Raw genomic sequence first — 12,938 nt, 5'->3', positions numbered from 1 at the left:
AAGCACAAAATAGACGTTATCAAACATACATATTTAGAAGCACATCATGGAGGCATTTCTGGAAAAGAATCACAAAGACACAAAATTGACTTTGATGGCCATGAAGTTTGATAATTTTCTTTGATGCTATATGATTATTGTGACACAAGTTTTTAATTAAATATGTATTTTTTCCACAAACTTACTACATCAATTACTTTATAGTGAAAAAATAGATGGAATTAGTGTATATGAAGATAATACTAAGATTAATAAGAACGAACATCACAGATTTTTGCTCTCGAAGAAACAAATTTATGAGAAAGAATCTAGCTAATATCTGTCTATTTTCCTCCTCTGTAGTTTTTTTTCTGAATCAGCAAGAATATATTCCTTATTCTCATTTGTAATTCTTAAGAAACACTCTATAATAATCGGATCTTGTGATAACAAATAGACAAACTTGTTAATCAGAAAATGACTTTTGATGAGGATGTCATATAAAAAGGCATTGGAGTGTTTGAGTTAGGTAGTAAAATCAAGCCAAAGTAAACTAGTAAATTATACAAAATCATGGCATGCAACTTAACCCCCACCCACCTGAGACTGGGTTTCTCTGTGTAGTTCTGCTGCCTTGGAACACCCTCTGGAGACCAGGCTTGCCTTGAACTCTGCGCTCTGCCTGCCTCCGCCTTACAATTCTTGAGACTGAAGGCATGTACCACCACCACTTGACTTAAAATGCATTATAAATGAATATATTCATGCACACACATTTATATATGCAAATGCATACACATATGCGTAATGTACATGCATTATAAATTACATATGCATATAATATAAAGGTCTCTGTAGCAACACTGAATGCTCTAATTTTAAAATGGCAGAACACTTTCAATGAATAAATAATGGGTTGTCACTATCATCTAATTTGAGAGAGAGCTTGTAGAAAAATCAACTGTAGAATTGTTCAATGAAAATATAAAATCAGCTGGGCGATGGCTGCACACACCTTTAATCTTAGCACTCGAGAGACAGAGGCGGCAGATCTCTATGAAATTAGCTCCCATAGGCATATGTAAAGATACATGACGTGAAGTAATTATTCCTTTTTTAGTGTTGAAAGCAGTAACCTGTTAGTTTTCCTAGTAACATCATTTCTCTAGCAGGTTAACAGGTGACCCAGTGACATCATGCAAATGAGGTATAGTTTAGTGTACTTCAATGTGTCCACTTGCCTTTGACCAATGAATAGTAAGCATATGTGTAATTTATTAGTACACTATTTTTATTTAAGATTCATTGAAAAGAAATAGTTGATATCATGTTATAATAGTAGGAAGTAAAATTATATGAAAATGGCCCCAAATTATATACACTTGGAATGAACATTAAAATCTTTTGATATTTGAACTTCATTTTGTAGTAACAAGAAGATTTTTTATGTCTATATGTTTTTTATGTATGTATGCATTCATGTAATCTTTATGTAAGCACAAGTTTTGTTTGTCACTAGGTATAATTGTGTATGCCTGTGTGCCTGTGTGTGCCTGTGTGTGTGTGTGTGTGTGTGTGTGTGTGTGTGTGTGTGTGAATATCTGCACGTGAGTGTAGGTGTTTGTAGATACTGTTAGCTTAGGATGCTAGAGCTGGAGTAGTTTCAGGTGATTGCAAGCCTCATGGTCATGGCAATCTGGAACTCTGATCATATCTCCAAACCACTGGATTTATATTAAAAGAAAAAAAATCCCAAACTTTTTGAAATTTTGCAATTACTTCCTAAAGTCAATGCTATAATTTAACTAGTTTTAGGTATATAATATCACATTTAACATGATGTATCACATTACTTTGTTATCATTTTTATTTCTAGTTTTCTATTATAATAACCAAGTTGAAGTATAGTTGAAAAAAAGGCATTTGTAAAATTATACAATATTTGTAGTTCAAAACAACTTTCTCACAAAATTGATCTCTTGTTTTCATCAAAACGTTCAAAAAGATTATTTTGTAAAAATATACCTGTTGTATGTTTGACCTATGTGTTTGAGTATTGGTAACTAGGTTACTGGGAAGAGCTGTTCATGGAGTAATATAATATTTTTTACTTATGATTTGGGAATTTCGTACAGTGAACCACGATGACACTCACATCCCATTCTCCAGGTCCTCCACTCTTCCGTACTTGTTCCCTCCCCGAAAAGGAAAAGAATATATTCCAAGGCCAGTTTGTGTTGTCGATGTACTCATCAGAGCATGATTAAGCTTCTAGTGACCAGCCCCTTAAAGATAGCTGAGTCCCTGATAGGCAGACAGGCAGGGGTAGGGGCCACAGATATTTAATAAAGATGCACATTTACACCTTTGTTCTTCCTCTCCTGACTCAAGACAATGGTCTGACGGATTTTTCTGATCTATCTATCTATCTATCTATCTATCTATCTATTATTTATTTATTTTAATACTATCAGGGCCCCTTTTCTAATAGGGATCTGTCGAGCTCCAATTCATTCCAAATGGGTTAAAGTGAAAAACACTTATAAGTTAAGGCTTCTGACATTTTTAGTTTAGTGATACAAAATATATATGTAAAGATGGAAAACAATTAAAAATACTAAAATTTAGAAGCTTTGCCTAGTAAATGTCATCAAGTACGTTGATATGGTTCTCATATGCTACCAATTACATGTTATTTATATAAAAAAGCATTCTAAATGGAAAGAAAAAGATAACTGAATCATTCCCAGCTCCTGGCCCTATCAGAAGCCGTCAGGTGGAAACAGCAACACTTCAGCATCTTTATCATAAGGACTCTCCTCAGTGGATTCCTGTCTGGATGGGTTCTTTGGTTTTTCTTTATTTCTTTATAAATTTGTTGATTTGGTGGGTGTAGGGGGGTATTGAGAGGTTGCCACAGAAGCTTTCCATGTCTCTCATTCCCAATTATGAGTCTGCTGTTATCAATACACTGCCAATGAACCTCCTCTGGCAGTAACAGCCAGCGACATTGTGGATCAAGGACTTCCACACAGCAGCTTGAGCTTCCTGGTGGCAGGCCTGATCAAGGCCATCAACATGATCTCCAATGGCAACACAAACCATGGCTATCAACATGGCCTAGAATCACTGACACCAGCTTGACCTCTGGGAGCAATAGGGATGCCAGGCATCCACACGGCCCATAGCAGCAACAGGGACCATAGACACAAGGCAACATGGCCACCAGAAATAGTCCAGACCATGGAAGACTTCCCAGTGGCTGAATCAAGAAAATTAGCCATTCTTCATATTGGATATCTTGTTGTTGCTCAGAGTTGGGATGATTGTACTGTGTATCTGGACAGCACATTTCGGGGCAGAACCTTCATGAGCTCCAGGCTGCAGCACATCACCCTTTCAGCCCCTTTATAAATTCTGTTTTCCTGGCATTCTGTAGAGAAGTAATCATGACAGCCTCTCAGAGATGATTCTCCTGAAAAATTTGTATTCAAACTTTGTCTTTTTTGAGCTTGAAAGCTGTATTAGTCATTTAGAGGAAATTTATATATATATATATATGTTACATAAAAATAAAATATGGTATTGGTGTAATACTAAGAATTTTACATATTTACACATTGGCTTTAGTAGAGTGGGATTCATTAGAGAGGATTTATTTCAATGGCCTTAGAGGTTGTGGTCCATTTAGTCCAACAAAGGCTGTCTTCCAATGGAAAGTTTAATAATGAAGTAGTTTTTTCAGGCCATGAGGCTGGATATTTCAGCTAGTCTTTGGTATACATCAGAGTCCTGGAGAAGTAGGCTCGAATACCAGTGAATCAAGAATGAGAACAAGCAGGCAAAGAGAGACAGACTGGACCTGGCCTAGGCACTGGAAATCCCAAACCTATCTTCAGAGACGCACCTCGTCCAATACTCCACTTCTCATCTTTGTAAACAGTTCGTTAACTAGGGGCTAAGAACACAAGTATGTGAGGGGCATTTTCATTCAAACAGCCACAGAAGTTAAAATGGAGCTACCTGTGAACAAGGTATTTGTTTAGCCATTTGACAGTAGCATGGTTTACTTCAGGTCTACAAGACAGCTAGTTTTTCTAGACATATGAGGAATTTACACTATTTTTAACTACATTTATATTACCACCACCTAGGTTCAATAATTGTGTTCATGTTTGTGTTCTTGTGCATGTATGTGTATTCATGTATGGCATGTTTACTTTCATATGTGTTTGTATTCCTGAGCGTGTGTGTGTGTGTGTGTGTGTGTGTGTGTGTGTGTGTACTCAGTAAATACCTGATCTTTGGTAAGGGTATTGGGGAAAGAGAGCTTATTAAAAATTACAGTTTTCCACATGATAATGCGAAAATATAAATATTGATGAAACAGATATCGTGGGACCATTTACTTTGCCAGAAGTAGGTTAGAGACTTTGTAATTATGGAAAGGATAATAGCATAATTGTTTGAAATTACTTATGTAATTTCTGGATTTGGTGTTATTCTTCTATTCAGGATTTTTAGGTCAGGAAATCACAATAGATCAAATTATTCTGTAATGTGGATTTTTCTGTTCAGTTTTACATGGTTTATATTGACTTGACTAAGTTATACCCATTATGTTCCATTTATATATTTAATTCATGAATTAATATATGAATTAAATATATGATGGATTTTACAAAATTAATAGTAAGTTTATTCTGAATTGAAAGACAGATAAACAGGAATGATCTTCATAATAACTAAATGAAATACATTTTTCTGTACTTGATATATTTTACTATGTTGAGAAAAGTAAGTCTAGAATTATTTACATATAACCTAGTTCAGAATCTAAAAATCATTTTGATTTTTAAGGTAATGCACTAAGTAGATATAACAGATAGTACATGCTAAATCCACTTCATACTGAGGTGACATGTATGCATATACATTAATACGTCTTATAGAAGTACAAATAATCTTATTTTTCCCTTTCATTGAAAATAGCTATTTTCCAAACATAACATATCCTGATTACGGTTTCCATCTAAGTTCTTCCCTACTTCCCTTCCAATTGCTCTTCACTCCTTTTCATTCTCTCATTAGAAAACAAGCTTCTAAGGGACAATAATAAAATAAAATACAATAAATAAGATAAAGCAAAAATTAATATATCAGAATAGGACAAAACAAAAAAAGTAGGAAAAGAGCCCAAGAAGAAGCCCAAGAAGGCGAGACCAACTCCTTCACACATTCAGGAATAATAACACTGATTTAGAGGGCCTTGTTTAATTGGTATCCTCTATCCCCTCTGGTTCTTACAATCTTTCAACAGTCTTCCTCTTCCTCAAGGTTCCTTGACCCATGAGGGAAGAGATTTGATGAAACATTCCATTTTGGGCTCAGTATTACAAAGTTTCTCCCTGCTTAATGTCTACCTGTGGGTCTCTATATTTGTTCCCCCCACTGAAGGAGGAAGGTCTCTGATGATGGTTGTGCTGTATTTTTTATTTTATTTTACTTTTTAATTTCTTTTTAGAACAATAATGTTTGGCTTTACATGAGGTCCCTGGGCTGTCCTATCTCAGGGTCTTTGTAATTCAAGCAGTTTTGGGTTGGAGTTACAACTCGTGGAGTGAGTTCTACATAAATGATACATTAGTTGGTTACTCCCATGAGGTTTGTACTATTATTGTACTAGCATATCTTGTAGTCAGGACACCATTGTCAATCAAAGTCTTTGATACTATTTAATGAATTTTGTTTCATTTATGGTTTTAAATGCTGTCAGACATTAGTTGGGGTAACAATGCAATTGTTTATTATCTAGGAAATGCAGATTATATAAATGTTGGGCAAACATGGACAAGGGTTAGCATGTAGAAATTCTATGTAATATTTTGAAAGCATATAAAATGAAATATATATGTAAATATATAATTAATTATGACAGCATAGCACAGAAAACCTAGTGCTCATCTGAATTAAATGTATCATAGTTTAAAACTAAGCATCGAAAATTAAATTCAGAAACATTCTAGTTATGTTTTAAGAACGCAGATCCTGGCCTATTATTTATCAAAGAAGTCCCATGTTCACTATATTATCATTAGTGCCTATCACACATGGTGATTGTACCCATGACAAAGAAAAGGCTTTTGGGTATAATTAACTTTTTGGTTTTACTTATAGACAACATAAAAATGAGAATTTCTGGTCCCCATACATAATACTTAGTAATTATTGACTAGTACTATCAAATTAGGCAATCTAATTCAGTGCTGTGCAGTGAGTACTAGCCACACCATTTATTTACCTGACTTGCATTCCCAAATATTCTTTATGAATGCTAATATCAAGATATATGATGATGAAAAGCTGAGAGATGCCAGGAAAGAAAGTAAGAACAGTATACAGAGTCACCAACTTAAATTCTTATTATCAGTTTAAAATAAATTATCCACACTGTACAGATCAGAAAACATCTTTTGTGATCTACAGTGAATCTCTTTTTGGAAACATGATAGAATCTCACATAATTCTCCATGTTTGACAGTTACAGATTTCATGAAGTTGTTTTGCATTTTCTGTTGCCATAATTATGCGTGTGCCTGTGTGTGTGTGTCTTTCTAGCAATTTCCTGTGGGATTCCGAAAGCCCCAACAAATGGGGGAATACTTACAACAGACTACTTGGTTGGAACTCGAGTTACCTACTTTTGCAATGATGGATACAGACTGTCATCTAAGGAACTCACCACAGCCACCTGCCAATCAGATGGAACATGGAGTAATCATAACAAGACCCCTCGCTGTGTTGGTATGCACATTCATTGAAATTTGTCAATAGTGTGCAATTTGTATGTTATATGACTTGAAACTGAACATACTGTTAACTTTTAAAAGCAAATCCCTGAAATGTCCTAGGATTAAAATAAAAGTATTTTATAATCTTTTTTGTACTATGAAGGACTGAAGGACAGGAAATAGTCATTTTACCCATTTTCCAAAATTCTAAAGTATGTATAGGTATCCAGTGTTATATTTTTATGTAACCATTTAACTTGCTTAATAAGATGGCATTTATTAATAAACTGTATATAGAGCTCTTTAAAAAGTATAATGTTTGTCTTAGTAATGTTCTATTTCAATAAGCTAAGCTCAGTTTATTTCCAATAAACTAACCTTCAACAGTTCCTGGGAAAATGGAAGTAATTAATGATTAATGTGGAACAAATAAGCAAATGTTGTTTAGTAGAGCACAGTAGAGAATGAACTAAAGCAATGGCTACATAAAGGACCTAATATATTTTAGGTATCTGTAAGTAATGAGGTAAATACTTTTGCCTTGTTAGCATCTATATTCTTTCATTTTGTGCAGTTGTCACATGTCCAAGCATCAATTCCTTTACCTTGGAACATGGAAGATGGAGAATTGTGAATGGATCCCATTATGAATACAAAACAAAGGTGGTTTTCAGCTGTGACCCTGGTTATCATGGACTTGGTCCTGCTTCTATTGAATGCCTTCCTAATGGTACTTGGAGTTGGAGAACTGAAAGACCATACTGCCAAAGTAAGCCTAGTTTGCTTTAGAAGATCATTATGGGGGTTCAATTTCTTGAATTACTTCTTTTTCAGAACACAATCAATGCTTATGTTTTGAATGATTGAGTCTTTCGTATTTATGAGTGGTCCATTGAGATGAGGCATCCACATGTGGCCCAGCTGACCCTCAGAGTCCTGGGCTCAAATAAGCCTTCCCAGTACCTGGGCTCAAGTGTGAACCATCATAACTAGTGAAAGAATGACATTAATAAATTTATTCTTACTACACTTTAAGACTTACTCATTATATTTACTAAATATTTTGAATAACTTATAGATATGGCTGAAATACTCATTATAGCAGCTATATTGTAATCATATTCATAGTGTACTTAATAGCTGTTGGGAAGTGTTTTTAGTTTTTTATATGTATTGAATTTATTCTTTTAAAAATGAAACTAAATGATGAATTAATCCTTTTAAACAAGCCACAGAATCTGTAAATGCAGAAATGGTCTTTAGCTCAGGTAATCTAAAAACATCTAATTTAATTAACAGTGCTATATGATGTTTATTCTTTCTAATTCTGAATTTCTTGAATAAGAAAAACATAATATTTATCTTGTAAAGCTGTTGAGATGATTTAATATTATTGCATGTTTGAAATACCAGCTAGATCCAGACTCACATGAACCTAAAAATATTATTTAATCAAACTGAAAATCATAGGTTCATTTGTATATATGTATGACTATGTGGTCAGGGTCTAATAAAAGATACCTAAGTAAACAGAGGATAGTCAGTTGAAATTCTTCCCAACTTCTTTTGCCTATTTTTATTTTATCCCAGAATACACAACAGATTAAACCATCCTTTTAACCGGAATCCAAAATGAATCTACATCATAAAATCCAGCACAGACATCCATATTTTATAAATGAATAAATGGTCATATAAGAGTATGATATTTAATAAATTTAATACTACAGATAACTAGCTCTATTGTATCTAGCAGATATAGAAGTGTCTGTGGATAACATTTCCTTGTAAGCATGAGTGTGATTTACAGTTGTTTTTTTTTTTTTGTTTGTTTTTTTTTGTTTTTTTTTTTTTTTTTTGCTATATCTCTATGCTAGTCTAGGTTATGCTTGCCCTGAGGCATGAGATAATAAGGTTAAGAAATAATGACAATAAAAATGGATTTCTAGATGTTATAATAGCTTCTACTTCATACACATAAGGTCAGTCTTCAAAGTTAAAGGAAGATTTGGACTAATGAATTATAATCTCTCCAATCATAAACAGTAAATATTAAACTATATCATGCTCTTTTTCTATTCTCCCACATCCAAACTTGACGTATAAATGCCATTTTTGGATATAAGAAAATCAATTAAAAAATAACTCAAAATGTTAGCAGCATGCTATTTTTGACAAGTGCATTTTAATCATGTGTGTGTTTACTTACTGTTTTTAAGTCATCTCCTGTGGAGAATTACCGACACCTCCAAACGGAAATAAGATCGGAACGCAGACTTCCTATGGCTCCACAGCCATCTTCACGTGTGATTTGGGATTCATGCTTGTGGGTTCTGCTGTGAGGGAATGCCTTTCCTCTGGTCTGTGGAGTGGATCGGAAACTCGATGTCTAGGTATGTAATTTTTAGCTCACTTTACCTTCTCTCCCAGCCAGCACACAGAACAGGAAACTGAACCTATTCCCTGAAGTGAAGTGGCAACTTTGATTCATTTAGCAAGGTTGCAAAAAATCAGAAGAGGTTTAAGGCTAACATGTATCATGTTAAAAAACCAGATATCCCTTGAAGTCACTCAGAGTGTTTCTAACGAGAATCTCATGCCATTATGGGGAGACTCTCTTTCTACGGTGAAAAGAGAAGGGTTGTGACAAATTACTGAAAATGTCTGCACCTAGAATTCATTCTAAACCATGGTCAGTTCTCTTTTCAATGAATAGCTTAAGATGATGACTAAGGATGAAAATCAAATCTACATTTCAATCTTTCTCCTCTTTTATCTTATGAAATTGCAAGATGTTTGAAACTGTTCTATTAAAACCAATTAAAATCTATTTTTAAGATAGTTTTAGACTATTGGATTCTTTTCTGTCCTTATATCTATCCCAAAAAAATCTGTTCAGAAACAAAACAAAACTGAACTACATTCACTCCCTTTTATTATGAAAAGGATATTATGGTTTTTATCACACCCCTACTTTGAAGAAATTCAGTACTTCTTTGATATCAAAAAGTTACTATGATTTGTGTTTATTTTATTTATCCAAAATAATTCTGAGATATGACATAAGATATTTAAGTGATAATGTTTTTCATTCATTTGCTAGATAATTTATGTATTATTTTCAACACTGCTTCATAATATATGCTTTTTAAAAATGCTGTTTCAGAATGAATGGTAGATGAGATTATCCTTTGTTATCATACATAGTATTCCTAATAACATTGAAAATGGTCTATCTATGCTCCCTGGAAAAAGGTATTGAAGAAATATTTATGAACAAACCACACTTCTAAGTCAATGGAGACAATATCATTTTAAAGCAATATATAGTAAAGGTTGTATCATTGGCATTTAATATAAACCCATATGAGGCTGAGGGGAGAAAGGTTGTAGACAATGTAATCCTACCATCCTACACTAGCAATCCACCAGCAGTATGCATTCATTCTCAGTTTACCCTCCTGGTCCAGAGACTCTTGCCATAGTGTGGCCAACAGAATATTCTTCTGATTATTCCTCTGGATACAGTACCTTTATTTCTCACTTCTCAGTGACTCGTATGGGTTTTATAGTTGGAAGAACAATCAATAGCAGATGCTTACCTGTCTCTGATCCATTACAGGACTACTTCTTTGTTATATTTGCTTCAATACCCATCTATAGTTCAATGCTTAAAAAAAAACCCTGTCAACATATTTCATCAATGAATGTCACAGTAAATCATACAAATAAATATTAAACATATTAACATCTGTATTATTAGCTATAATCAATATTTATGATCCTTGCTTTCCTTTTCTTCTTTACTTTTTTTTTTCAGTAGGGTCTCTCTACATAAATCCACCTGCCTCTGTCTCCAGATTGTCACTAGCATGTGCCACCATGATGTCACCCCATTTCCTTTGTTCTTATTCTGTTAAAAAGAATATGTCATTATATATGCAGTTGTGTATATATATATTATTTGAGTATATATACAATATGCCATGATATGTATGTATTTTGTACTCAGTCTGAAGAAGGGTTAAGGCATTTACACCATATGTTAGTTCTTCCTGTTATAGAAATTTGTACGAGTGAAGTCCTAACTATACTAAAGCCTTCTTGAATTCTACTCCTTCTTATTGTTGTAGCTATCTGTACATTAGTTATTTCTTTCCAGCACTGAATTCTCTTAATGAATAGCATATATTGCAGTTAGTCTCTATTGATAGTCATTGGAGTATTGTCTGGTCTGGGGATGGTTGTATAAAACTGAATTTTAGTAAAAGATTTTTTTTTTTGGAAGCATGTATATTCATTCCTGTAGGTACTCAGAAATGAAACTTCTCTAACATTATTTACACTCTTTTCATCACCACATTTGAATTTGCATTGTTTTCTGATTTTTTTGATGTTTACGAAAATTTCATTGACTTTTGGGCCATTTTCAGACTTCCCTTTATAATGTGGGTAATTACTTTTATTGAAACACATTTTAAAATGAACTACAATTCTTAATCAGTTCTGATTATAATATTGATCAATGCACTTAATGAGCATTTCTCCCTATCTGTGATTTACTTACTTATTTCTTATTAAGAACTTTTGTTGAGTATAAGTTTTCAACTTTGTTAAAGACAGACCTTGTTGATTTGTTTACTTTCTTTTTTGTTATCATCTGCTTTTAGAATACGACTTTCTTCTTCTAATATTAATAAAAAAAAACCCATGATTTCTACCAGGTTGTTCAAGAAGATTTCTAGTTCAATATATTATTCATGTTCTTTAATTGTGTTGGTATATTTTTTTTAATGATGTAAGGTTAGGGTTGTTTTCTCTTCTAGAATGATCAACACTGATAAAAATTTTATAAGAATAATTGATATCATTTTACCTAAGTCTCCTAAGTTTAAAGTTTGTCAAACTCAACCAAGAGTGGCTTGTAGCTCTAGATCCATAAGGACAGTTTTACATGTATCAATATTAAACATCTGATCTCTCAACAATGTATATCTATTTGAACACTTGGTTTTCCTTGATATTTTACAACAGCAATATTATAATTTTAATCACCGAGGTCTTGGGTGTTTTTTGCTAAATTCAGAATATTCATTCATATTTATAAAATAATTATATCTTTCAAATGTTGGATACTAATATATACAAGAGAAGTCAGTTAAAATATTTTTCTAGTATTTTTACAAGCTTGGTAAATTCATTTCATTGCTTATAAGAATTTCTAAAAATACAATTATAAAGGTATGTACGTCTATTTATATATGTGTAATGTCATGTGACTATACAGCTTTTCTTTCTGTTTCTCAGTATTATTCTTCTTTATTCCTTTCTCTCTCTCTCTCTCTCTCTCTCTCTCTCTCTCTCTCTCTCTTTATTTCCTTCCTTCCTTCTTTCTTTCTTTCCTTTTTCATTACTGTGCAATTTTTTGTTTTGTTTTGTTTTTTAAGACATGGTTTCTCTGTGTAACGGTCTGGCTGTCCTGGAACCGCTTTTAGATCAGGCTGACCTTGAACTCACTGAGATCTGCCTCTGCCTCCCAAGTGCTGGGATCAAATGCGTGCCCACCACTGCCCAGCTGTGTAATTTTTTTAATATATTAGTTTTATAAGATAACTTTAAAGTTTTCTTTTTCTTTTCAATTGTTGAAATGAATCATCTTAAAGATTTTTAATATCCTCCTGGGCTTTGAATCCTATAGGCTGTGTAGTGGTATATCTTTATCATTCTTATGTATAATGGTTTCTACTTCTTCTGCCAATAAGGTTGGTTAGGAGTTTAACAATGCTGCTGCTACTTTAGAAGAGGTTTTAATCCAATGATTACATTACTCAGTAGTATATATTTTTTTGTTTTCTATTTTTCTTATATTGGAAACTGACAAATATTTTCTTCTCTCCATTTTGTATGGTTGAATATTGTTTATTTTCTATTTTATTTCTAATTAAAATATTACATTTCCTCCACCTTATAACCATTCCTATGGCACACCTCCCATTCTCCCACTCTTTCACAAACCTACAGCCTCCTTTACTTAAATTATTCTTGTTATATACACACATACATTTAGATAGATATAAATACAACTGTCTGTGTCTACTTCATATTGCTTGTATGTATACAATTTTCATGCCTAATCACCTCATATTGGATATTCATTCATGGGGCTCA

General features: G+C 33.2%; 1 protein-coding gene across 3 annotated transcripts in view; it reads left to right on the top strand.

Annotated features, from left to right (window-relative positions):
• The window catches only part of Csmd3 (CUB and Sushi multiple domains 3), a 1,137,155-nt gene that overhangs the window by 1,052,552 nt on the left and 71,665 nt on the right, over positions 1-12,938 (top strand). For all 3 annotated transcript variants that reach the window (XM_036207646.1, XM_036207645.1, XM_036207647.1), the window contains 3 exons: positions 6,598-6,783; positions 7,345-7,539; positions 8,990-9,163. In XM_036207646.1, the coding sequence (XP_036063539.1) occupies positions 6,598-6,783; positions 7,345-7,539; positions 8,990-9,163 (555 nt within the window). The remainder of the gene's footprint in view (positions 1-6,597; positions 6,784-7,344; positions 7,540-8,989; positions 9,164-12,938) is intronic.

This window comes from Onychomys torridus, chromosome 16, assembly GCF_903995425.1.
Source record: "Onychomys torridus chromosome 16, mOncTor1.1, whole genome shotgun sequence".
NCBI lineage: Eukaryota > Metazoa > Chordata > Mammalia > Rodentia > Cricetidae > Onychomys > Onychomys torridus.
The sequence above is the reverse complement of the archived record's forward strand: the minus strand, read 5'-3'. Positions and strand labels throughout refer to the sequence as shown.